Consider the following 27,649-nt stretch of genomic DNA (forward strand, 5'->3'; position numbering starts at 1 on the left):
GTTGTGGGATTGGGGTCGGGGTTGTGGTTTTGGGGGATGGGCTGTGGGATTGGGGGCGGGTTGTGGGATTGGGGGACGGGGCTGTGGGATAGGGGGCAGGTTGTGGGATTGGGGGTTGGGCTGTGGGATTGGGGGACGGGGCTGTGGGATAGGGGGCTGGGCTGTGGGATAGGGGGCAGGTTGTGGGATTGGGGTCGGGGTTGTGGGATTGGGGTCGGGGTTGTGGTATTGGGGGACGAGCTGTGGGATTGTGGTCTTGTGTATTTGTTTTAGATTTCCAGCATCCACTGTGTTTTGGTTTTAATTCAGAGCGTGGGGAATATTGAGAGAGAGATTGATATTCTTGTCCATGGGCCGCTATGAATTGTTGCTGGTTTGGGATAAGGTGCCCATATTCAGATTATAATCTACGTTATGGTTAATTAAAATGCTCCACTCAACTCCAGCTCAATGATAAAAACACCCGCAGTTGCTGTGAAGGAACCATGAAGAATTGATCAATTATCGACAAAATTCAATCAGTAGGCCAGCAATAATTTTACTTCAGTTTGACAATTCCCTCTCCAGACGATGGTTCCAGAAGCAGCAGAGACAGAAACCAGATTCCCTCCTAATGAGTTGCTTTAACTGATGAAGATTGCCTTCAGTGTCCTGCACCATTCAGTTTGCACTTAGTCATCCTCAGTCAGGCCGGTCTGTAACCCACAGAGACCACGATAGAGATGGTATTATTTTACTGGCTTTATTAAGCTGGAATTTTCAAGCTTGGAACAAGGAAGTGTTTTGGACTAACTGAGATTTTCTTGGCAGGTGTAACACTTTGAACCCCTGATAACACTGAGCTGGTCAAAAGCTCTTGCTCTCATCCCAATTTACGCTCAGCCATCATCTTCCCTGGAGCGTCGGCAGCTGAGGGGTGACCTAAATAGAAGTTTATTAAATCATAAGGGGAATGGATAGGGGGAATAGACAAGGTATTTTCCCCAGGATGGGAGAGTCCGAAACTAGAGGGTGTACTTTTAAGATGAATGGGGGAAGATTTAGAAGGGACCTGAGGGGTAACGTTTTCATGCAGATGGTGGTGTGTGTATCAAATGAGCTGCCAGAGGAAGTGGTGGAGGCTGGTACAATTCCAACATTTAAAAGGCATCTGGATGGGTACATGAATAGGAAATTCCCATCCAAGCCATTCACTATCCTGACTTGGAAATATATCACCGTTCCTTCACTGTTGCTGAGTCAAACCTTGGAATTCCCTCCCCCTGGGCATTGTGGGTCTACCTACAGTACATGGACTGCAGCGGTTCCAGAAGCAACCTTCTCAAGAGTGACTAAGGATGGGCAATAAATACTGGCCAGCTAGCAATGTCCACATCCCCTGAATTATTTGTTTAAAAGTGCTACATAAGTGCAAGTTATGTGTTGTTGTTTGATATAACATTATATAACTTTTGTAGCTGTGGGAAGCTGAACAACAGAATGATTTATCACCTTGTGCACTTCTCTGTAAAGTGTCACACGTATCCATGGAGATTTTACAGTCGAGCACTGGTTTTGAAACACATCGTTGGAGGACACTGTGGTTTTTCTTTGCAAAGTGACCCTGAGATGTTTGACTTCTGTCTGAGATGGCAGTCTTGGTCCCATCCCTCACACAGAAAAGTGGCTGTTTGACATCTGAAGGTCAGAGCTGGGCATGTTCCTTGATGTTTGCACAATGTTCAGCACCATTTGCCACTCCTTCACTCATTGGTAGTAATTAAATACAAAAACCTGGGTCATGCTTTGTGTCAACCTCGGTCTAAAATTGAGAAATGTGCATACTTTTGAAAATGTTTAGCTTTTGCAATTTTTCTGGGAATAGCAGGGTTTGTTATCCCACAAACTCCACCAATGACTCGTAACATGCTCAAAATATCATGAGTGGGATTTCAATCCCCAACATTCTGAGAGAGGAGAATGCAGTGATAGAGAGTGATGAGAAACACGAAAGGCCATGTAACCCAGGCTGTGAAATGGGAGTGCAGAATGTGCAGATAACTCAGAAACCTTAATTATTCATGAACTAGGGTTTAAAGTGTGATGACTTCGAGGTTTTTAATATCATACTTAATGACTCACCCACCAGGGCAGGCAAAGCAATTAGCAAAACTCATTTTAAAAAGTGTTAATCCAGATCCCATTAATCAAACAGCTCCAAGCTCGACCTGCTTCATTTTAATTAAAAAAGGAGAGAGAGAGAGAGAGAGAAAGAGAGCGTGCTTCAGGAATAGTCAGGCTGCATTGTCATTCACAACAGCCTGCATTTATCTAACGCCGTGAACATTGTGAAACATCTCACACCATTTCGCAGGAGTACAGAGCAAAATCTGACACTGATCCACTGAAGGCAATATTGAGACAAGTTGCTAAAAGGACATGAAGAGATAGGAGCAGCAGTGGGCTATTCAGTCCCTCATGCTTTCTCTGTCATTTACTGATATCATGGCGTCATACAGCAGGGAAACAGGCCTTTCAGTCCAGGCTGACCAAAATACCAAACTAAACTAGTCCCAAGTACCTGCTCCTGGCCCATATCTTACCTATTCAGGTACTTACCGAAATATCTTTTAAATGTTGTAACTGGGCCATGGAAGGACTTGAATGGAGGTCCTCGGGACATTACCTGGGTCTCTGGATGAACAGTCCAATGAGAATACGACCAGGGCTGAAAGATTCTGCCTTTCGAGGAAGGCAATTCCAAGGATTGACTTTCTGTGAGTAGTGTGACTGGACTGTCCAGGGTGTACGTGCCTGGTTGCTGCCCATCTTCATAACTGCTGCAGTGACCCCGATCACCTCCCCCTGACCCTCACTCTACTGACTCCCCCCACCCAGGACCGTGTGTGGCTGCATTCCCCTGACAGACCTCTGTGCAGCTCCCTGACTGACCGTCTGGGAGGAGGGACATGGAATGTGGGGGTAAATACGATATCTAAGAGAAGGGATGGTAGTGCATGGGAGGTCATGGATCTTGGGAGTTTGTTGGGGGTGGGGGGAAATGGAACAGTTATTGGCTGTCACCAGCACAGGTCCCTGAACAGGGGGCTCTGTGCAGCAATATGCTGATGGACAGGAGGAATGTACTGGGTAGGGGCATCAGGGGTAATGTTAGGAGTTGAAGATGGCCCTGGTGGTACAGAATCATGTGGGCAATTGGCTGATGGGCTGGCCAGGGAGAGCCGTGATGTGGAGGTGCCAGTGTTGGATTGGGGGTGGACAAAGTCAGAAGTCACATGACACCAGGTCATCATCCAACAGGTTTATTTGACATCGCAAGCTTTAGGAGCGCTGCTCCTTCATCAGGTCAGAGAGTCATAGTGATGTACAATATGGAAACAGACCAGTCCATGCCGACCAGATATTCCAACCCAATCTAGTCCCACCTGCCAGCACCCGGCCCATATCCCTCCAAACCCTTCCTATTCATATACCCATCCAAATGCCTTTTAAATGTTGCAATTGTACCAGCCTCCACCACTTCCTCTGGCAGCTCATTCCATACATGTACCACCCTCTGCGTGAAAAAGTTGCCCCTTAGGTCTCTTTTATATTTTTGCCCTCTCACCCTAAACCTATGCCCTCTAGTTCTGGACTCCCCGACCCCAGGTAAAAAAAAACTTTGTCTATTTACAAAGAACAAAGAAAATTTACAGCCCAGGAACAGGCCCTTCGGCCCTGCAAACCTGAGCCGATCCAACCTGTCATTGTGCGCTGGAAGCAGCAGGTCAATTGTCAGTGCTGGGCTGCTCAAAGGGGCACTGTTGAAATACTGAGCCCTATTATAGGTAGGTCAGAGATGTGCCCTGATGATGCAGTAAGTCTAATGCCAATATCTGTGGAGAGGGGCCTCTGGGTGCTGACTGCCCATGGAGTGTTCCCTGAGATGTTGGTGCCTGGTGTCCAAGATGGAGGACTGAGCTGGAGTCTCCAGATACCTGTCCTAACCTTCATGTCAGGAGCACATACAGCATGCGTGTTTTCACTGGCCAGGGCATCAAATGTAAAAGTTAGCAAGTTATGTTGCAGCTGTACAAAACTTTAGTTAGGCTACCTTTGGAATATCGTATGCAAGGAGAAAGTGAGGACTGCAGATGCTGGAGATCAGAGCTGAAAATATGTTGCTGGAAAAGCGCAGCAGGTCAGGCAGCATCCAAGGAGCAGGAGAATCGACGTTTCGGGCATAAGCCCTTCCTGAAACGTCAATTCTCCTGCTCCTTGGATGCTGCCTGACCTGCTGTGCTTTTCTAGCAACATGTTTTTCAGCTCAATATCGTGTGCAGTTCTGGTCGCCATGCTATCAGAAGAATGTGGATTGTTTGTAGAGGGTACGAAGAAGCCAACCAGGATGTTGCCTTGTCTGGAGGGTTTTGGTTACAAGGAAAGGTTGGATAAACTCAGATTGTTTTCACTGTGAAGTGTGTCTACTTCAACTCCAGGAGCATCCGGAATAAGTTGGGTAAACTTGCAGCATGGGTCAGTGCCTGAGACTTCGGTGCTGTTGCCATTTTAGAGACATGGATAGAGCAGGGACAGGAATGGTTGTTGCTGGTTCCAGGATTTAGATGTTTTAGTAAGATCAGGGAAGGTGGTTAAAGTAGGGGGTGATGTGGCTTTATAGTCAAAGACAGTATTATGGTGGCAGAAAGGAAGTTTGATAAGGACTCGTTTACTGAGGTAATCTGGGATGAGGTTAGAAACAGGAAAGGAGAGGTCACTCTGTACGGAGTTTTCTACAGGCCTCTGAAAAGTTTCAGAGATGTAGAGGAGAGGATTGCAAGGATAATTGTGGATAGGAGCGAGAGTAACAGCATAGTTGTTATGAGATCTTTAACTTTCCAAATATTGACTGGAAATACTGTAGTTTGAGTACTTTAGATGGGTCAGTTTTTATCCAATGTATGCAGGAGTGTTTCCTGACACGGTATGTAGATGGACCAACAAGAGGCGAGACCATATTAGATTTGGTACTGGGTAATTAACCCAGCCAGGTGTTAGATTTGGAAGTAGATGAGGACTTTGGTGATAGTGATCACAATTCGGTTATTTACTTTGGCGATGGAAAAGGATAGGTATATACTGCAACGCAAGAGTTATAGCTGGGGGAAAGGCAATTATGAGGTGATTAGGCAAGATTTAGGTTGCGTAGGATGTGGAAGGAAACTGCAAGGGATGGACACAACTGAAATGTGGAGCATATTCAAGGAACAGCTATTGCGGGTCCTTGACAAGTATGCACCTGTCAGGCAGGGAGGAAGTGGTCAAGCAAGGGAACTTAAGAAGTTGAATCTCTTGTCAAGGGGAAGGAGGAGGCTTCTGTAAAGATGGGACATGAAGGCTCACTTAGGGCACTTGAGTGTTGCAAGTTACCTGGGAAGGATCTAAAGAGAGAGCTAAGAAGAGCCTGGAGGGGACATGAGAAGTCTTTGAGAGGTAGGAAAACCCTAACGCTTTCTATAGGTCTGTCAGGAATAAAAGAATGACTAGAATAAGAGTGGGGCCAATCAAGGATAGTAGTGGGAAGTTGTGCGTGGAGTATGAAGAGATAGGAGAGATGCTAAATGAATATTTTTCATTAGTACTCACACAGGAAAAAGATAATGATGTTGAGGATATTGAGAAACAGGCTTTTGGGCTGGACAGGATTGAGGTTCATCAGGAGGAGGTGTTAACAATTCTGGAGAGAGTGAAAATAGATAAGTCCTTTGGGCTGGATGGGATTTATCCTCGGATTCTTGGGGAAGCTAGAGAAGGGATTGCAGAGCCTTTGGCTTTGATCTTTATGTCATTATTGTCTACAGCAAATGTTGTCCGCTTGTTCAAGAAGGGGAGCAGGGACAACCCTGGTAATTATAGACCAGTGAGCCTTACTCCGGTTGTGGGGAAAGTTTTGGATAGGATTTATAATCATCCAGAAAGGAATAATTTGATAAGCGACAGTCAATGCAGTTTTGTGAAGGGTAGGTCATGCCTCACAAACCTTACTGAGTTTTTTGAGAAGGTGACCAAACAGGTGGATGAGGGTAAAGTGGTGGATGTGGTGTATATGGATTTCAGGAAGGCATTTGATAAGGTTCTCCATGGTAGGCTATTGCACAAAATATAGAGGCATGGGATTGAGGATGATTTAGTGGTTTCGATCAGAAATTGGCTAACTGAAAGATGATAGAGGATGGTGGTTGATGGGAAATGTTCATCCTGGAGTTCAGTTACTAGTGGTGTACCACAAGGCTTTGGTGTTTTGGGGCCACTGCTGTTTATCATTTTTATAAATGACCTAGATGAGGGTATAGCAGGAGTGGTTAGTAAATTTGCGGATGACACAAAGGTCAATGGAGTTGTGGATAGTGCTGAAGGATGTTGCAGGTTACAGAGGGACATAGATAAGCTGCAGAGCTGGGCTGAGAGGTGGCAAATGGAGTTTAATGCAAAGCAAGTGTGAGGTGATTCACTTTGAAAGAGTAACAGGAATGCAGAGTACTGGGCTAATGGTAAGATTCTTGGTAGTGTAGATGAGCAGAGAGACCTTGGTATCCATGTGCATAGATCTCTGAAAGTTGTCACCCAAGTTGATAGGGTTGTTAAGAAGGCATATGGTGTATTAGCTTTTATTGGTAGAGGGATTGAGTTTCGGAACCATGACGTCATGCTGCAGCTGTACAAAACTCTGGTGTGGCCTATGGGTCTGTACTATGCTGTAATGTTCTATGTTGTGGGAGGGAAGAGAGGGGGTGAGGATGGAAGTGCAGGAGCTGGGTCAGACCTGGCTGAGGGCCCTTTCAGAGCTGGAGAATCCTCAGTTGGGGAAGAAGGTAGAAATTTTGGAGACTCCCTTGTTGAAGTTGGCATCATCAGAACCGATACAACAGAGACAGAGGAACTGGGAGAATGGAAGACAATCTTTACAGGAAGCAGGGTGTGAGGATGTATAGACCAGATAGCTGTGGGAATCGATGGGTTTATAGTGGATATTAATGGCCAGTCTGTCCCCAGAAATGGAAACAGATGTTGAGGAAAGGAGAGAGGAGTCAGAGATGGACCAGATGACAATGAGGGTAGAGTGGGAATTGGAATCAAAATTGATTCATCCTCAGCTTTCACAGTGCAACAAGCAAGAAGGTTAAAGAGCTGATTGTAAATGGTGGATGGATCTGGTCTTTTTGGTATGTTGAGTACCCATAGTGTGACCACAATGACAAAGAGAACACTTTATTTTCAGTGTTGTTAACTCTCATTTCATTTGACCCATTTCATTTGGAAAAAAGTATAATTGCTGGTGTCTGAAATGTACAGTTTGTGGTGATAAAGTGCTGATGGGAAGGCAATGGCTTAGTGTTGTTCTCACTAGACTATTAATCCCAAGACCTAGGTAATGTTCTGGGGACTTGTGTTCAAATCTTGCCAAGGTAGGTGATGATCATGAAACTGTTGCCAATTGTTTGAAAAACCCATCTGTCTTTTAGGAACGGAAACTCTGTTCTTTACCTGCTCTGTCCTATATGTGACTCCAGACTCTCAGCAATATGGTTGCCCTCTGGGCAATTAGGGATGGGCAATAAATGCTAGCCTAGCCAGCGACACCCTCATCCTGTGAATGAATAAAAGTGATTGCGTTAAATGGGAATCGGACGGTCACTTGAGGATGGGAAACTTGCAAGGTGTTGTCAAAAACAAGAAAGTTTGGGACTAAGAGTGGTTGTTCTTTCAAAAAGCTAGAATGGGCATGATATAATATCCATTCGCAGGATGTAGGCATAGCAGGCTGGGCCAGCATTTATTGCCCATCCCTAATTGCCCAGAGGGCAGATGGAACTCAGCCACATTGCTGTGGGTCTGGAGTCACATAGAGGCCAGATCTGGTAAGGATGGCACTTTCCATCTCTAAAGGGCATTAGTGAACCAGATGGGGATTTTGGAGCAACCGATAATGGACTCATGGTCATCATTAGACTTTAATGCCAGATTTTTATTGAATTCAAATTCTGCCATCTGTCGTGGAGGGATTATGAAGCCAGGTTCCCAGAACATTCCCTGGCTCTCTGGATTATCAGTCCAGTGACAATACCACAAGACCATTTCGATGGGTCAAGGAGTCTTTTTCAGTGATGTAGACTTTTACAATTCTGTGAATTCCTACACGTCACTGGTTTTCAGGAAAATAAAATCTTTTGCTCCATACTGTGCAGTGGAACGGGTTGCAGGACAATGCTGATGTAATGTACAGCGAATCTGCTTTTATTACTGAACTATTTTTACACCATTCAATGGCTCAAAGCAATTAATAATAATTAAGAAAAAAATTGATCGGATTTAAACAATTAAATGTTGAGATGTAAATCTGCAATCATTGCAGTTGTTAATGAACATTTGGATGGCTGGTATTTTTGAAGAAAGGAGCAGGAATGTCAGAGAGACTGGGACAATGACAATAATGTTTATTGTAATTAACACAGACTTCCTGGAGTTGGTGTGGAAAGGTTCTGTGACAGTAGTGATTTATTCCAAGAGCTTTAATTATTCATTATTCCAGCACTGTGCAGCTGTTTGGGCGCAGATTTGTTTCGCTGTGAACTGTGATGTGACTATAAATATCATTCAGTTTGGTGAGCTGTGTTGCAAGGATGGATTCTCAGCCTGTATATTACAATGACCTTTCTCCCCCATTTGTAAAATAGGTGAAGGTCAATGTTTCCCACTGGAGAACGGCACCCAAGCTTTATCTTAAATTTCATCCAAAGTAAACTTCACTGGCAAAGCCAATGGTTGTGTTCATCTTGAGAAGGTGGTAGTGAGCTGTCTTCTTAAACTGTTCTTGACCATGTGGTCTAGTTACAGCCAGAATGCTGCTTAGACCATAAGACATAGGAGAAGAAATTAGGCCATTCAACCCATCGAGTCTGATCTGCCATTCAATCATGGCTGGTAAGTTTCTCAATCGCATTCTCCTGCTTTCTCCCCATAACCCTTGATCCCCTTGGTACTCAAAAACCTATCTATCTCAATGACCTGGCCTCCACAGCCTTCTGTGGCAATGAATTCCACAGATTCACCATCCTCTCTGGCTGAAGAAGTTTCTCCTTATCTCTGTTTAGATAGGAATTGCAGAATCTTGCAGAAGGATTAGATTTCATTGCACCGTGTACCTGAGTACAAGAATCTGGGAGTACAGTGGAAAGGTTCACACTCACCATCTTAGAATACAATAGTTAGAACTAAAAACGAGCAGAAATTAAAGGAACAGAAACAAAAGGAAAAGGAAATGTCCAGATCACCCTCGCCACCACCATGAGTCTTGAGCCAGACCCACCAATGCTGAAGTTGCGTGCTCCAGCGCCATCACTCCCCACCTTGTCATTGCTGCCATCTTGGAAACAATTGAAGTATCAGAGTCCACAACCTTCCTGAGCAAATGGAAGAGCCTGACCCTTTGAACTTGTGCTGCCGTCACCATCTTGGAGTCCTGTGCCGGGCTCACTGATGTCCAAGTCGCCACTCTTCCCATTGCCAACTCTTGCTGCTGGGCCCACACTCACTGTTGTCGGTGATGCCGTTGGCTCCAGCACAGCTCCGCTCCTCATGGTGAAAGGTAAGAGACAGCTGTAGGGAAAAGAAAAGTAGGAAGAAGAAAAGAAAAAAAATGGCTGGAAGAAAGCAGTGACGAGTAGGGAGCCGGAATGCTGTTAATCCACTGCTGCCATCTTGGATTTATTTTGACTCAGCAACACTGAAGGGACAGCAACATCATTCCTAGTCAGGATGGTGTGTGGTCTGGAAGGAAACTTGGTGGTGATGGTAGTGTTGCTCCTATCCTTGTTCTTCCAGGTGGTAAAGATTATTCAAAGGAGTTAGTTAGAAGATGTGTGTGATGCATTTAATGGGTGGAATGACTGCTGTTCTTATTAGATTCTATTGTAAGGTGGTTGTGCCTCCTATAATTTAAGATAAAACTGACTGTCCTCTAACAGGGCACAGCGAGATCAAGCTAAATTCTGTAGAGACCGGTCCATGTGATTTGGTTGTCATGGGGATTGAGGGGTAGACTGAAACCTTAGAAAATCAAATGTCAGATTTAAGGCTTGACACAAAAGAAAGGCAGCTAGACTTTGCAGCCGCTCAGATTCAGAAACTCACAGAGCAGCATTGAGAAGAACATTTGCTTCTTTGGTGTTAACCGCTGAGTGGGATGCTGAACAGAACTGATTTCCTGTTTAACAAACTGGGAATGCATGAAGCTATAAGGAGCAATGATTTATCGGAATGGGCCTTGAAGCCAGGGTTCAGGAATACCCAGAAGAGTGAAGGAAGCCCCTTCCATAGGGATACTGTAAGACTCTCCCTGGTGTTGTCAGGAGTTTGGATCATGCTGAAAGGTTGGGAGGAGTGTGGAAGTTCATCCATGTGATTACATAGTTGCTGGGAGTATGGCCTCATGTATGTATGGATCAGAAAGTATTTTTGAATGTGTGAATTAGTTAACGGGGAAGTTCCTTTTCTGTAGTGTGTTACAATGTTCCCTCTTAACCTGCATGGCTGCAGGGGTCAGCATAAGGCAGTCAGTGCACCAAAGCAGTCCACAGCATTAACTTCCCAAAGACTTAGTCACGCATGGACCTCGGACAAACAAAGTTAATGAGAATGCTGTTTGTTGTCTATTCAATATTGATTTTAGTTTTCTTGTTATGGTAAAAGTCTTAAATGTGAAATCTTGTTGTGTGACTTTTTTTTTGTTCCAGGGAAATACATACCTTTTTTTAAAGCGTTATTGATTTTATCTACCATAAGAGATGCAAAGATTTCTAATTTAATTTTGTACTTTATAAAAAGAAAATGTATCTAGAATGGTAAATGAAGTAGAGGAAATAGACAAGCATCTGGTATCTGAGAGTGGGAGAATGCTCATGTGGAGAATAAATGCCTGCATTGAGTAGGTGGGCCGAATGGCCTGTTCTCTCCTGTTAAATCAAGTGGTCAGTGATGTCAAACATAGGGGCAAGGAGCCTGTGTTTCCTTTTAGTTGTGTTGGTGCTTGGTCAGACTTTTTTTAGATATTCATTCGCGGATGTGGGCATTGCTGGTCAAGCATTTATTGCCCATCCCTCATTGCTCAGAGGGCAGTTAAGAATCAAACGCATTGCTGTGGGTCTGGAGTCACATGTAGGCCAGACCAGGTAAGGATGGTAGTTTCCTTCCTTAAAGGGCATTAGTGAACCAGATGGGTTTTTCCGACAATCAACAATGGTCATTTTTAGACTCTTAATTACAATTTTTTTTTGTTGAATCCAAATTCCACCATCTGCTGTAGAGGGATTTGAACCTGGATCCCTAGGACATTACCTGGGTCTTTGGATTAACAATCACTTCCCCTGGTGAGCTAGGACATTCTGTGGAATGTAACTAGGGCTAAGGAGAGAAATCGTGGATCCTGATGCTTCTCCTGTTTCTGGGTCTCTTCTCACTTTACCTCCCCCCAATCCTTTTGAACCCTCAACGGCTTTGCAATGCACCATGGGTCCAATAGCCTAAGGAGGCCATTCAGTACATCCAGTCTGTGACAGTTCTTGTGAAGAAAAGTTGAGTCAGTCCTACCATTGCCCAGTTCCATCCATTTTTTTCCCAAATTATTTTCCAAGTATTCATTCATTTTCTGTTTGAATGCTAATTTAGAATTTGTGTCCACCTCAATATCCAGGAGGGTGTGCATTTTGGCTTTTTGGAAAAAATCAAAACCTTTGCTTTATTTAAACAAATCAAGGTAAATGAAGTTAAATCTGGGAAATAGCCCAACAATCCAGCAGCCACTGGAAACAGTTTTTGTTTATTTTATTGAAACCCTTCAGATTGTTAAAACAGTCTTCAGGGCGCTCTGCTGTTAGGAGTGTGATCTCAGTGTTCCCATTATTCCTCATCTTTTGAGCCACACCAGTAAAAGCTTTGGATGTTCGACAAAGCTCAGAATTGGAAACCATAATCACAGTGGCGCCAGGCGGATATACATACATTCAGCAAAATGTTTTTGCTTGTGTATTCTATATCTGTATTTACTAAAACCACCTAAAGCTCAGGTTTGATTATTGGCAACAGAAACCTTCTATCCAGCAGCTCCCAGTAAACCAGCCATCTCCAGCTAAGATGCATTGCACTATCTGGGTTGTGGGCAGGTCTACGGGGATAATTAAAGCTCCCTGCTGGTTATGTTATTGTCTCAAAGTAGTTTGATGCAACAACACCTGAGCTGTGTAATCAGTGCCCCTGCAAGAAGGATAGAGTCCAACGCTTAAAAATACTCAAGACCAGGTTCCAGTGTCCTGGTGTAGCTGTGATTTATATAAAAATGAACTTTATAACCGTACCTTTGTCAGACAAGTACACACAACTTAGTTCTTCATAGAATGCAACCAACTCCACTTCTTTAGACCCAGCCTACATCAAAATAATTTTGTTTTTGCACCATATTTTATCATCTCTTGAGTTTTCTTTGCTGTTGGGACTCCTAGTTCATTCTTAGTAATTCAGTTCTTGGAGAGGCATTTATGATATAAACTACATGATTTTGTATATTTATAATATAACTTAGTTTAAGTTTAACTTAGTGACAAATGGGTTTTTGTGTGTCTGTAGCTAATAATTAACTTGTTACAATGGTGATCTCTTCTAAAACAGTTTGAGAGAGTTACTTTGGTAGCAGTTCACCTCAATTAACCACCCCTTTGTCTTTTACCCTGAGCCTCCACACCCTCTGTTCCTCGTGTTGCCTCTGTCAAAACTATTTAAAAAGCATTTTCCAACCCCTTTCAGTTCTGAACAAGAGTCATACTGGACTCAAAATGTTAATTTGGCTTCTCTCTCCATAGCTGCTGTCGGACCTGATGAGTTTCTCCAGCATTCTCTGTGTTTGTTTCAAATATCCCCCTACACTGTCCCCATAAAACACTCTGAGGACAGGTACAGCACAGAGTTAAATACACAGTAAAGCTCCATGTGCACTATGCCATCAAACATTCTGCAGGTTGATACTAGATTAGATACAGAGAAATGCTTCCTCTAAACTGCAGCAACGATTGGGTCAGTCTAACCTCTGAACATTTCAATCCCATTGCACTAATTATGCACTCTGCTGGTTATGCTGTTGTCTGAAAGTAGTTTGATGCAACAATACCTGAGCTGTATAACCAGTGCCCCTGCAAGAGGAATAGAGTCCAATGCTTTACAAAGGGAATAGGATAAAAATACTCGAGCAGATTTCAGTGCTCTATTGTAGCTGTGATTTATATAAAACTGAACACTGCTGGCTTTAATTATCTCTGCAGACCTGCCCACAACCCAGAAAGTGTAATGCATCTTAGCTGGAGTGGCTGGCAGCTGCTGAATAGAAGATTTCTGTTGCCAATAGATGCAAATACGTTGACTAACCTGAGAAACTCATTCCTGAGAAGGTCATCTTTGTAATATCTATATTGTTACACCCTCAAACCCGACTCAGCTTCACTTCCTACAGTTTCAGCAATGATTTTCAGGAGCAGTTTTGTTTCTTGTCATTGGACGCATTGCCAAAATTATATTGTCAATGTTTTTGCTCCCTTTCTGCAAGCACATTTTCTTTGTATTCTGGAATATTATTTGAATGGGTGGCAATCTTCACTCTTTGCTCATGCATCCACCCGTATGGGTAGCTGAGATTGGAGATGCATTCCAGATATTGTGATCCATCAGAATCAGTTGCAGGTTGTGAAGGTATTGGCCAAGGGTGTGAATACCAAGCACAGAATACCCATGGTATTTGTTTGAGTGAATCTGCTTTCTTCATTCAGGCAGAAAAGGTCATTGTGAGTAAAGACCATACAGAGAGGTTTACTCTCCTGTGAAAGGAGAAACATTAAGGTGACTTAACTGAAGCTTCAAAGGTTATGCAGGGCAGTGGAGAGTTGGGTCCACGTTCACTATGGTGCAGTTCAATGTCAGTTGGACTACATACTGAACACATTCGGGACAAGAGTTGAAGTTCAGGACATCTTTTACATCGAAGTGTATTCAAGGTGTACAATATGCACCAGTGAGCTCATTCCAGATGGGCATTGGCTTCAACATGGATCCAAGACATGAGGGACAAGAGAATGCAAAATAATATAGGGAGGAGGTGGGTTGGTGGGTTTGAGGGATATGGGGATAAGGTGAATGAGTGGGATTGAGTGATGTAGGGGGATAAAGTGAATGAGTGGGATTGAGTGATCGAGGGGGATAAGGTAAATGAGTGGGATTGAGTAATGTAGGGGGATAAGGTGAATGGGGTTGAGTGAATGAGTGGGATTGAGTGAGGGGGGAGCAGAGGGGGTGGTGAGATGACGTTTGAGAAAGGATCTGGCCTGTTGAGGTCAGTCAGATTTTCCTGTTACTACATGTTCACATTTTCATACTGGCTCCCCCAGTTTGGATAGAGAAATACTGGATCCAGTGTTATTTCAGTCAGGAGTTAAAGTCGCTGGTTCACAAATTCATACAGAATGGAAGCAGACCCTTCGGCCCAACTCGACCATGCTGACCAGGTTTCCTGAACTGAACTAGTCTCATTTAGAACATAGAACATAGAGCAATACAGCACAGAACAGGCCCTTTGGCCCACGATGTTGTGCCGAACATTTGTCCTAGCTTAAGCACCCATCCATGTATCTATCCAATTGCCACTTAAAGGTCACCAATGATTCTGACTCTGCCAATCCCACAGGCAGCGCATTCCATGCCCCCACCACTCTCTGGGTAAAGAACTTACCCCTGACATCCCCCCTATACCTTCCACCCTTCACCTTAAATTTATGTCCCCTTGTAACACTCTGTTGTACCTGGGGAAAAAGTCTCTGACTGCCTACTCTATCTATTCCCCTGATCATCTTATAAACCTCTATCAAGTCACCCCTCATCCTTCGCCATTCCAATCAGAAAAGGCCTAGCACTCTCAACCTATCCTCCTACGACCTACTCTCCATTCCAGGCAACATCCTGTAAATCTCCTCTGCACCCTCTCCAAAGCTTCCACATCTTTCCTAAAATGAGGCGACCAGAACTGCACACAGTACTCCAAATGTGTCCTTACCAAGGTCCTATACAGCTGTAACATCACCTCACGACTCTTGAATTCAATCCCTCTGCTAATGAACGCTAATACACCATAGGCCTTCTTACAAGCTCTATCCACCTGAGTGGCAACTTTCAAAGATCTATGAACATAGACCCCAAGATCCCTCTGCTCCTCCACCTTACTAAGAACCCTACCGTTAACCCTGTATTCCGCATTCTTATTTGTCCTTCCAAAGTGGACAACCTCACACTTGACAGGGTTGAACTCCATCTGCCACTCCTCAGCCCAGCTCTGCATCATATCTAAGTTCCTTTGCAGCCGACAACAGCCCTCCTCACTAAATACAACTCCACCAATCTTCGTATCGTCTGCAAATTTATTGACCCACCCTTCGACTCCCTCTTCCAAGTCATTAATAAAAATTACAAACAGCAGAGGACCCAGAACTGATCCCTGCGGAACTCCACTTGTAACTGGGCTCCAGGCTGAATATTTACCATCTACCACCACTTTCTGACTTTGACCGGTTAGCCAGTTTTCTATCCAACTGGCCAAACTTCCCACTATCCCATGCCTCCTGACTTTCCGCATAAGCCTACCATGGGGAACCTTATCAAATGCCTTACTAAAATCCATGTACACTACATCCACTGCTCTACCCTCATCCACATGCATGGTCACCTCCTCAAAGAATTCAATAAGACTTGTAAGGGAAGACCTACCCCTCTCAAATCCGTGCTGGCTGTCCCTAATCAAGCAGTGTCTTTCCAGATACTCATAAATCCTATCCCTCAGTACCCTTTCCATTACTTTGCCTACCACCGAAGTAAGACTAACTGGCCTGTAATTCCCGGGGTTATCCCTGTTCCCTTATTTTGAACAGGGGCACAACATTCGCCACTCTCCTGTCCCCTGGTACCACCCCCATTGACAGTGAAGACAAAAAGATCATTGCCAACGGTTCTGCAATTTCCTCTCATGCTTTCCACATAATCCTAGGATATATCCCGTCAGGCCCGGGGGACTTGTCTATCCTCAAGTTTTTCAAAATGTCCAACACATCTTCCTTCCTAACAAGTATCTCCTCTAGCTTACCAGTCCGTTTCATACTCTCCTCTTCAACAATACGGTCCCTCTCATTTGTAAATACTGAAGAAAAGTACTCATTCAAGTCCTCTCCTATCTCTTCCGACTCAATACACAGTCTCCCACTACCCTCGTTCTCGTCATTCTCATGTTTCTCACATACGCATAAAAGGCCTTTGGGTTATCCTTGATCCTATTCGCGAAAGATTTTTCATGCCCTTTCTTAGCTCTCCTAATCTCTTTCTTCAGCTCCCTCCTGGCTATCCTGTATCCCTCCACTGCTCTGTCTGAACCCTGTTTCCTCAACCTTATGTAAGCCCCCTTCTTCCTCGTTGCAAGACATTCAACCTCCCTCGTCAACCAAGGTTCCCTCACACGACCATCTCTTTCCTGCCTGACAGGTACATACATATCAAGGACACGTCGTATCTGTTCCTTGAAAAAGTTCCACATTTCAACGACATCCTTCCCTGACAGCCTATGCTCCCAATTTATGCCCCTCAGATCCTGTCTTGCAGCATCGTAATTACCATTCCCTCAATTGTAAAACCTGCCCTGTTGCATGCACCTATCTCTCTCCATAACCAAGGTGAAAGTCACAGAATTGTGGTCACCATCACTAAAATGCTCACCTAGTAACAAGCCCATCACTTGTCCCGGTTCGTTACCAAGTACCAAATCCAATATGGCTTCCCCTCTGGTCGGACAATCTACACACTGAGTTAGAAAAACTTCCTGGACACAACTGCACAAACACCGCCCCATCCAATCTACTTGATCTAAAGAGCTTCCAATCAATATTTGGGAAGTTGAAATCGCCCATGACTACTACCCTGTGGCTTCTGCATCTTTCCAATATCTGTTTCCCAATCTGTTTCTCCATATCTCTGCTGCTATTGGGGGGCCTATAGTAAACGCCCAACAAGGTGACTGCACCTTTCCTATTTCTGACTTCAGCCCATACTACCTCCAAAGGCAGATCCCCCTCGAACTGCCTTTCTGCAGCCGTTATACCATTTCTAATTAGCAACGCCACCCCCCCCTCCTTTTTTACCACCCCCCCTAATTTTACTGAAACATCTGTAACCAGGAACCTCCAACAACCATTCCTGTCCCTCTTCTATCCACGTTTCTGTGATGGCCACAACATCGTAGTCCCAGGTACCGATCCACGCCTTAAGTTCACCCACCTTATTTCTGATACTCCTTGCGTTGAAGTATACGCACTTGAGCCCATCTCTGTGTCCGCAAGTATTCCCTGTCAGTGCTACCTTCTCCACAGCCTCCCTACATTCTTGGACATCCTGACAAACAGCTAGCCTACTTGCTGGACTACAAGTCCGGATCCCATCCCCCTGCCAAATTAGTTTAAACCCCCCCGAAGAGTGCTAGCAAACCTACCCCCCAGAATATGGGTGCCCTTCTGGTTCAGGTGCAACCCGTCCTGCTTGTACAGGTCCCACCTTCCCCAGAATGCAGTCCAATTGTCCAAATACCTGAAGCCCTCCCTCCTACACCATCCTTGCAGCCACGTGTTCAACTGCACTCTCTCCCTATTCCTTGCCTCACTGTCACGTGGCACTGGCAACAACCCAGAGATGACGACTCTGTCTGTCCTAGCTTTTAGCTTCCAGCCTAACTCCCTGAGCTCCTGAATGACCTCCCCACCCCTCTTCCTACCTATGTCGTTGGTGCCAATGTGCACCACGACTTCTGGCTGCACACCCTCCCCCTTAAGGATTCTGAAGACACGGTCCGAGACGTCTCGGACCCTGGCACCCGGGAGGCAACAAACCATCCGAGAGTCTCGCCCATGTCCACAGAACCCCCTGTCTGTCCCTCTAACTAGAGAGTCTCCTATAACTAGCGCTCTCCTCCTCTCCCTCTTTCCCTTCTGGGCCTCAGAGCCGGACCTCGTGCTAGAGACCCGGTCACTGCAGCTTACCCCTTCTAGGCCATCCCCCACAACAGTATCCAAAGCGGTATACTTATTGTTGAGGGGAACGACCACAGGGGATCCCTGCACTGCCTGCTTCCTCCCCTTCCCACCTCTAACTGTTACCCAGCTACCTCTGTTCTCTGGCGTAACTATATCCCTGTAGCTTCTATCTATCACCCTCTCAGCCTGTCGAATAATTCTCAGTTCATCCAACTCCAGCTCCAGTTCCCTAACGCGGTCTGTGAGGAGCTGGAGCTGGCTGCACTTCCTGCAGGTGAAGTCAGCAGGAGCATCGGTGGTCACCCCTACCTCAAACATCCTGCAGGAGGAACATTCCACTGCCTGCGCTGCCATTACTCTACACTTAGTCTCCAAAACAAGAACACTAAGTATCTTACCTGTTCAGCCGACTGAGTCCTTTGTTTTAGGTTAGAGGAGGAGGGAGGGTGGGAGACACTACACGTGTAGTGTCTCGGGTTCCTTCTCCACTCAAACTTCTTACCTTCCCAGAAGCCTATGTTGACGACTTCTGGGTTCCTGCTCCTAGTTGGATAAAAAAACACAAACTGCGAAAAGAAAAATGTTAATTTAAACTGGTCTCCGCTTACCTTCCGGCTCCCCTCTCTGTGCGCCCGCTGTAGCACTTTTTGCCTGTGTCCCTTTAAACCTTCCTTATCCATGTATCTGTCCAAATGTCTTTTAAATGTTGTGATTGTACCAGCCTCTGCCACTTCATCTGGCAGTTAGTTCCATATGTGCATCACCCTCTGAATGAAAAAGTTGACCCATTGGTCCCTTTCAAATCATTCCACTCTCACCATAAACTTAATCTCTCTAGTTTTGGACTCCCCCACCCTGGGGCAAAGATCTTTGCTATTCACTGTATTCATGCCCCTCATGATTTTATGAACTTCTCTAGGGTCAGCCCTCAGCCTCCGATGCTGCACAGATGTCCCAGCCACTCCCTATAACTCAAACCCTCCAGTCTCAGTAACATCCTTGTAAATCTTTTCTGCACCCTTTCAAGTTTAACAACATCCTGCTTATAACAGGGTGAACAGAATTGTATGCAATATTCCAAAAGTGGCCTGGACAGGGGATGGGATTTCTCCTGGTGTGGGTCAGTCCAGATCGAGAGAGAGAGAGTGTTCACAGATTTACAATGAGAAGAAGGGGTCACCCCTTCTGAGGGCAGTGTGTGATTGTGCAGCCTCGGGTTGGAGGTAGATGATGGACAGATTCTCACCCACCAGGGAAGTTGATGGGAATGTGTGATTCTAAATGCAATGGGTTTGGTCAAGCTCTTAAAGAACAGCACAGCAACAGACGTGTGGCTGAATAGTCTCTTCTGAGTTGCTGTATCTGCGTGAGTGACAGTAATGATTATCCTCACGGTGATAAGCTGACAGGATAGTCCCTCCAAAAGCTCTGACCATTTCACTGAATGCCTCAACTAAATCCAGCATCTTCTTACAATTCTCCTCACCAACACTTCCCAAAGGATCCAGCACAAAGTGGCGATGGATACCTTGCTTTGCATGATCGACTCCATGTTTTCTCCTGTTGAAAGAGCATGTGGACCCACCTGTCAGTTCAAGGAATGGTATTTGCTTTAATTGGCTGTGATACAATCACTGAATGGTTACAGTGCAGAAAAAGGCCACTCGGCCTGTTGTGTCTGTCCTGGCTCATTGAAGGAGCCAATAACCAAGTGCCACTTGACTGCCTTTGCTCCATGTCCCTGTGTCCTCTTTCTTTCCAAATAGAGATCCAATTTCTTCTTAACTGTCTCAATGGAACCTTGCTCCTACAGACTTTCAGGCACTGCATCCCAGATTCCAGATCTCTCTCTATCCCAGATTCCAGTCTCTCACTGCATCCCAGATTCCAGCCTCTCACCATTTTCCAGATTCCAGATCTCACCGCATCCCAGATTCCAGCCTCTCACCATTTCCCAGATTCCAGATCTCTCTCTATCCCAGATTCCAGCCTCTCACAGTATTCCCAGATTCCACCTTCCTGTTATGTTTTTCCATGTGTCACGATTGTTTCTTTTTCCCATACTTTGTTTCTGATCCTTCCTCTACTGGGGACAGTTTCCCCTGAGATACTCTGGATGCACCTGACCATATATAGCCTGATCAAAACCTCCTCTCAACTTATCCCGTTCCAAGGAGAACAGCAATTACTTCTCCAGGCTGTTATCACACTTGAAATTCCTCATACCTGGAAGTATTTTAGTGAATCTTTCCTTCACTGTGTCCAATGTGATTGGGGGCAGGTATACCAATCACAGGATATTGGGCAATTGTAGAGCAGGATCAGTTGAGGTGTAGGGAATCATTTGATCTTGTTTTTCCATGATACCAACTCTCCTGCGTTATTATCACACCCTTCACTGACAACTGTAACCCTTGAGTTGTGGGTTCAAATCCAAATGCAGACTCTTGAGAAACAAGTCTTGGCTGAAACTACAGCGTAGTGCTTTGAGAATGCTGCATTGGCTGAGGTTCCATCTTTGAAAGGAGATGTTAAACACAGGAATAAAAACAGAAATTGTTGGAGAAACTCACAGCAAGCCTGGTAGCAGCTGTGGAGAGAGAAACAGAGTCTAGTAGACTCCTCTTAGGAACTATTCCGAGGAAGTGTCACTGGACTCAAAGAGTGAACTCTTTCTCTCTCCACTGCTGCTGCCAAACCTGCTAAGTTTCTCCAGCACTTTCTGTTTTTATTTCATATCTTCAGCATCTGCAGTATTTTGCTTTTGTGCTAAGACAAGTACCTGTCTGCCCTTGATGGTGGAGGGACCTGGTGTCTTGGACAAGATTTATCCCCCAGTGTCACTAAAGCAGATGAGCTGGTCATACATTTAATTGCTTTTTGGAGCTTGCTCTGTGGCTGCTACAGTTCCTACATTACCATAGTGACTCATTGTCTGTAAGACACTTTTAGCACATCCTTGGGTTGTGCAAGACCCTCTCCCATAAATAACTCTAATATTCTGGTCTGAGCGACTGGAGCTGCCCTCCTGTTTCAATTGTTTGTGGAATAAAGATTATTCCAATCCTCTCTGTGCATCACTGAATCACTCTCTCATCATTCTGTCAGACAATAATAATCCCTTTGAATGATTCCAGCTGGTGGCCATTGTTAACGCTGAACAAACGGAACAGTCTGGAAACGCGGAATAGGTTGGCTTGCAAATTAAATCGAAGATAGGCAATGCTATTAAAAAAAAGAATATAGCTAAGGCTTGCTCTTTCTGATTAACTTTAACAATTGAGTGATGAGATGAACTAGAGCGTGAGAGGAAACAAAGATGAGCTTGTTATAATGGTTGAACAGGTTGATTTAATCAGCCCTGTGCCTCCTTATGGTAACCAGTTTTAATTCCAGGAATGTCTGTTAATGGATCTGTCTGTCAGTAGATGGAACCTCCTAGGCTCAAAGCTGTTGATGGATTTGACTGTTCAAGTGGTAGACAGACAGACAGAACCTGCACAATATTGACTGGCACCAATCTGTGGAAGCATGGGAGGAGATCATTCAATCCAGTTACGGGTGGAAAATGAGAACTGTTTGCTCTTCTAATCCCACCATCCAGTACCTGGTCTGTACACTTCCAGCTTACAAAGTCAGTGACCTTGACACTATCAATTCCTACCCACCCAGTACCTGTAGATGATCGCCTGGGACCATTCAGCTCCTGTCCCCGTCCAAGGCTGACTGGGTGCTACCTCCTTAGCTCTGAATCGGTTAATCCGGGGTTCCAGGCTTCCACCTGAAGTTAGGCACAAGAGTTGACTCTGACACTCTAATACAGTAGTGCGGGAGCAAAAGCAGAAATCGTTGGAAAAACTGACCACGTTTGGGAGCATCTGTGGAGAGAAACCAATGCTGACATTTTGGGTTGGGTGACCCTTCCTCAGAACTGCAGGAGTGCCACATTGCTGGAGGGGCTGCCTTTCAGATGAGGGATTTATCTGAGGCCCTGTTTACCCTTTTGGGTGAATTCAATATATCCAAAGACAATATTTTGAAGATGAACAGGGGTTTAATCCTGAGTCAATACTAATCCCTCAAACAATCATTAAAGCAAATAGATTAATGGGAGCTTGCTGCACCCAGGTTACATTTCCCACCTATAACAATGGCTATAATTTAAGAATGATTCATTAACTGTGAAGTCGTTTGGGATATTTGGAGGATGTGACAGTTGCTATATAAATAGACTTGATTCCCTACAGTGTGGAAACAGACCCTTCGGCCCAGCAAGTCCACACTGACCCTCTGAAGTGTAACCCACCCAGACCCATTCTCCTAACATCTATTTACCTCTGACTAATGCACCTAACACTACGGGCAATTTAGCATGGCCAATTCACCCAACCTGCACATCTTTGGATTGTGGGAGGAAACCGGAGCACCCGAAAGAAACCCATGCAGACATGGGGAGAATGTGCAAACTCCACACAGACAGTTGCCTGAGGTGGGAACCAAACCCAGGTCCCTGTTGCTGTGGGGCAGCAGTGCTAACCACTGAGCTACCATACTGCTCACTCAAATGTCCATTCTTCCTACTCTTGAATCACCTCTAGAGTTCTCAAGATGGTTGTCTGTCAGTTGATGCAGTTTTTATTCATTGGCCTTCCCACTGGAAATGAAATGATGTGAAGCTCTCCCCTGTGTCATTGGGACTTTCCCCATGCTTCCTTGTGACACCATCACCTTCTCAGAAAAATAAGGTTTTGAGTTGTTCTCTGGCCGCGCACTGAGCTTTTGTGTCCTTCCGTCGCCTCCTGTAATAAAACCTGAAAATGCTGGTGAAACTCGGCAGGACCTGCAGAGAGAGAAATGGCTTCAAAACAGGAGAAACAACAAAGAAATCCCTGATCGTAGCAGGTCACATGGAGGTCACTGTTAAAAAGCACACAAACGACTTCATCAGGAAAGAAAGGGAATAAAAAACACAAAGGAAGATGCTGCCAAACCTTTTCAGAATACTAGTTTGACCCCGATGGAGGGGCTGAAGTATTGTGTTCAATTCTGCGCAGCACAACTTCAGGAGGATGTCAAGATTTTGGAAAAACAGCAGAGGAGATTGACTGGAGTGGAACATTGAGGGAGTTTCAATGATGTGGAGATTGGAGAAGCTGGGATTGCTCTCCCTCAAGCAGAGGGGAAAAGACATTTAATAAAAACTAATAGAACTGTGGATGCTGTAAATCAGAGACAAAAGCAGAAGTTGCTGGAAAACCTCAGCAGGTCTGGCAGCATCTGTGGAGAGAAAACAGAGTTAATGTTTCGGGTCCAGTGACCCTTTCACAGATATTTAATCAGTGCATTCAAAATCACAAAAGCTTTTTGCAGAAGAGATAGGGAGGAGCTGTCTCTAGTCACAGGACCTTTGATAACCAGAGGGACACCAGATTTAAAGTAATGAACTAAAGGAGGAGGTGGGGGTGAAAATAGGAATTTTGTTTCAGCAGTGAGTTGTCATGATCTAGACAAATTCAAGAGGAATTTTCAAAAGGAAGAATTGGAAAAATAGCAGAAGGGGAAAGATTTGCAGGCCGATGGGAAAAGATCAGGTGGGAGAGTGGGTCTAATTGGATAGCTCTTTCTTTGCATGGGTGTAACAGACTGAATAGCCTAAAATTGGAGTGAAGAGTCAGCCTGTCCAAGAGCAGAGCTTCAGGAACGTTTACCCAGAACAAAACTCCAGATTAAAGCCTGGAAAGGAAACAGTTAAAGGGAGTGTTGATCAAGATAAATAAAATGTGAAATAGGGTAGATAGAATATTACTTCAAGATGAACATAGAAATGGCTAACAATAATTTCCACCTGACATTTGATAAACCAGCTTCACTCCTAGAGTGATGAATGTTTGGAGTAATCAATCACGGAAGGCAATGCTTCAAGATTTTCAGGAAGACGCCTGCTGATGACATGGAGGGAGAGTTAATACATTCAAGAGCTGAATTTGAACAGCTCGAATGACCTTTGTAATCTCTTGTGTCCTTATAATTATAACAAGCGCGTGGAGTCTGGAGTGACAGTACACATTGATTTACAGGGAAGGGTGGGGACTGAAGCAAGATGGCTGAGTTCAAAGAGATGGTGATTTAAGATGAAAGAAGCAGATTAACAGAAGTGAATAAGAATGTGGAAAATAGGTGAAAAATGGACAAAGCAATGTGGCCGTGGAATTAGACTTTTAAGAAAACTGAGAATCAGAGAGGAAACAGTTTGGAAAGAAAGCTGTGACTCACACAGATCCAGATGTGAATTTGAAAAATGGTATTGTCATTGAAATATTTATTCAGTTGGTTTGACACAAAAGGTAAAAGCTTGCACTTTTCTGACTTTAGAATATTCTGAAGCTCTTCCAGCCAATGAAATACTTTGTAAGTCTGGTGACAGTGATATGAAGGCCAATATAAACATAGCAAGCTTCCACAAACAGCACTTGGCCAGATCTGATTGTTTTGGGGATGTGATGGAGCTTTATCTTACAATCACCCCTCTGCCACTGACAAACGTTTTCTCCCACTACAGTACTGCCTCGGTTTTCAAATTCTTATCACTGTTTTCAAATCCATCCATTGCCTTTTGCAATCTTTGTAAACTCTTACAGCCCCAGAGCCTTCTGCAGTCTCTGCGCTCCTCTAACTCTGGCCTCATGAGTTGCCTGATTTTCATTGCTCCGTCATCAGTAACCATGCTGTCAATGATCCAGACCCAGGACTCTCTCATGTCTTCCCTAAATTCTCTCTGCTCCTTGTTTCCTCCTTTACGTCATCCTAACATTTTAACTCAGGGCAATATGATACCCTCTGATTTCCAGCACAAAGTGTTTAAATGTTACCTCAGATAAATGGTTAATTCATTGTCATTTCTTCGCTTGTGTTTTGCAGTTTTTTACTAGTCTTCTCTTGTCTGGTGCTGTCAGTTTTCTCCACGATCAAGGACTATGAGCAGCGATCAGAAGGAGCTCTGTATATACTGGTGAGTAACGTCAACCATTAACCGTGTGGCTAATCAGAGCTGGTCCTGCGTAGATTCCAATGTCAGGTGGGGTGGAAGATACTGCTTGCTCTGATTAGGGAGCACAAGAAATCCAAAGATGTGCAGGTTAGGTTGGATTGGCCATGTTAAAAAGCACATAGTGTCCAGGAACAAGCAGGATGGGTGGATTATCCATGGGAAATGCAGGGTTATAGGGATAGGGTACGGGGGAGTGGGTCTGGGTGGGATACTCCCTGGAATGTCCATGTGGACTTGTTGGGCCAAATGGCCTGCTTCCACACTATAGGGTTTCTATGATTCTAAGAACTTTTAGTAGCAGGATGGAACCATCTTCAGAGAGGAGCCCCACCTTCGGGGGTAAGCTAATGGGGGTGTTTAAGATAGTTGAAGAGTTTGATTGGGTGGATGGAGAGATAAACGGTTTCCTGTGGCGAGAGTCCACACCAAGGGGCGCAGCGGTAAAATCTGAGCCAGGATGGTGAGAGGTGATGTTAGGAACCACTTTCTCATACACAGCTTGGAGTGGAAATCTGGGAATCTCTTCCTGAGAAGGAGGGTGTGGGTCAGCAAGAGCTTTCAATATTGCAGTCGGAGTGGCTCAGTGGTTAGCACTGCTGCCTCACAGCACCAGGGACCTGGGTTCGATTCCAGCCTTGGATGACTCTCTGTGTGGAGTTTGCACATTCTCCCCGTGTCTGTGTGGGTTTCCTCCGGGTGCTCCAGTTTCCTCAGAAGATCTAAAGATGTGCAGGTGGATTGGCTGTGCTAAATTGTCCAGGGATATGCAGTTTAGATGGGTTAGCCATGGGAAATGCAGGGTGACAGGGATAGGGGATGGATGGGATGCTGTTTGGAAAGTCGATGTGGGCTGAATGGCATGCTTCCACACTGTAGGGATTTTACCATTCTGTCAAGGATATCGATCCAATCCTTGAGAACATGTGGATCAGAGCTGCCCAGAAATCCCTGTACTCCGAGGGGATGAATCAGCAGCTGACATCTCCTCACTGTCAGACTCTCACAATGTTTGAAAAATTTCTCAAAGACGTGAATACATTATATAAATGCAAGTCATGTCTTTTGTGTCATGGAGCCTCTCTCGCGCTCTCACTCTCTCATGTGGCTGGAAGATAGTTGAGGAGTGTAATTACTTAAGATTACTTACTGAACTGTTTACAGCACAAGAACAGGCCATTCAGCCCAATGAGTCTATCTCAGTGTTTATGCCTCAAAAGGGTTCTCAAGTCTACCTCATTAATCTTATACTGTCCTCTGATTCCTTTCTGCTTCATGTGTTAGTCTGGCTTCCCTTCAATGTATCAATATGTTTGGGTCCACCTGGAGCAGCTCCGAAATTCCATGTTGATTTCAAAGTGAGTAGCATACATTGAAAACTCCTTAGCTTTGGTCCCCAGACAAATAGTAACATCTTCCCTACATCTGTCTGATTAAAATTCCCTTCTAAATTTTACTCAACTACTCCTCAACTGGAGCCTGTTCACACTTTTCTGAGAACCATGACCCCTCAATCTTGGCCTTATCTTTGTCAATGGGTTCTTTCTATTACCTCCAAAAGGCTTTCTCAGAGCAAGAGTTCTAGTGCAGTCTAGCCAAGATTCTGCCGATGTTCAGAAGAAAGGGCTTGAGTTCCCAGGTTCAGGGTGATCCGAGAATTGTTGTATCTCTCCACTCCGCCACCCTCCACTGCAGGAAATCGTGACGATCGTGGTGTTTGGTGTGGAGTATATGGTACGAATTTGGTCTGCTGGCTGCTGCTGTCGGTACCGAGGATGGCGAGGGCGACTGAAGTTTGCACGGAAACCGTTCTGTGTGATCGGTGAGTGGATGAAGTTACTTACCCCTTTGCCCCTGAAGAATGCCACACAGGAAGATCCCGGGCTTGTTCCTTGGGTACTTGACTCTCATCCTCCCTTTGGGCCACAGGAATGATAAACCTGCTGGCTGTGGTTTCTATTCCGGTCACTATTGCTGAACGCTGCTGGGAAATGCAACTGGGAATGTTTCCCGATGAGGAGCAGTGTTCTGAGTTGTGAAGCCACACTTAGTCAAATGTGTTTCAGACTTTCTGAAAGGTAGACCAATTCCGCAGTTTTCATAATGATGTTATTGCTAACGACAGAATAGCAACAATAACAACAGGCCACATCCAGGGAGCAACAATAATAGGGGCTGTGTGGTTGCCACTGAATCTAATCTCTCACATACACTCTCTCTCTCTCTCACACACACTGTCTCTCTCATATACACACATTCATACACACACACTCTCACATACACATTCTCTCTCACATACACACACTCTCTCTCATACACTCACACACACTTTCTCTCTCATACCCACACTCTCATACACATGCACACTCTCTCACACACTCTCGCGCACGTTCTCTTCGTGCACGCTCTCTCTCGCGCACACACTCTCTCATATACACTCTCTCTCATGCACACACACACTCATACACAC

At 44.8% G+C, this 27,649-nt stretch overlaps 1 protein-coding gene across 4 annotated transcripts in view; it reads left to right on the plus strand.

Moving 5' to 3' along the window:
* The window catches only part of kcnq2b (potassium voltage-gated channel, KQT-like subfamily, member 2b), a 179,561-nt gene that overhangs the window by 85,323 nt on the left and 66,589 nt on the right, over positions 1–27,649 (plus strand). For all 4 annotated transcript variants that reach the window (XM_043710920.2, XM_043710923.2, XM_043710921.2 and 1 more), the window contains exons 2-3: positions 25,053–25,143; positions 26,875–27,001. In XM_043710920.2, the coding sequence (XP_043566855.2) occupies positions 25,053–25,143; positions 26,875–27,001 (218 nt within the window). The remainder of the gene's footprint in view (positions 1–25,052; positions 25,144–26,874; positions 27,002–27,649) is intronic.

Source organism: Chiloscyllium plagiosum, unplaced genomic scaffold, assembly GCF_037043375.1.
Source record: "Chiloscyllium plagiosum isolate Xiang-an unplaced genomic scaffold, Cpla_swu_hap1 HiC_scaffold_15, whole genome shotgun sequence".
NCBI lineage: Eukaryota > Metazoa > Chordata > Chondrichthyes > Orectolobiformes > Hemiscylliidae > Chiloscyllium > Chiloscyllium plagiosum.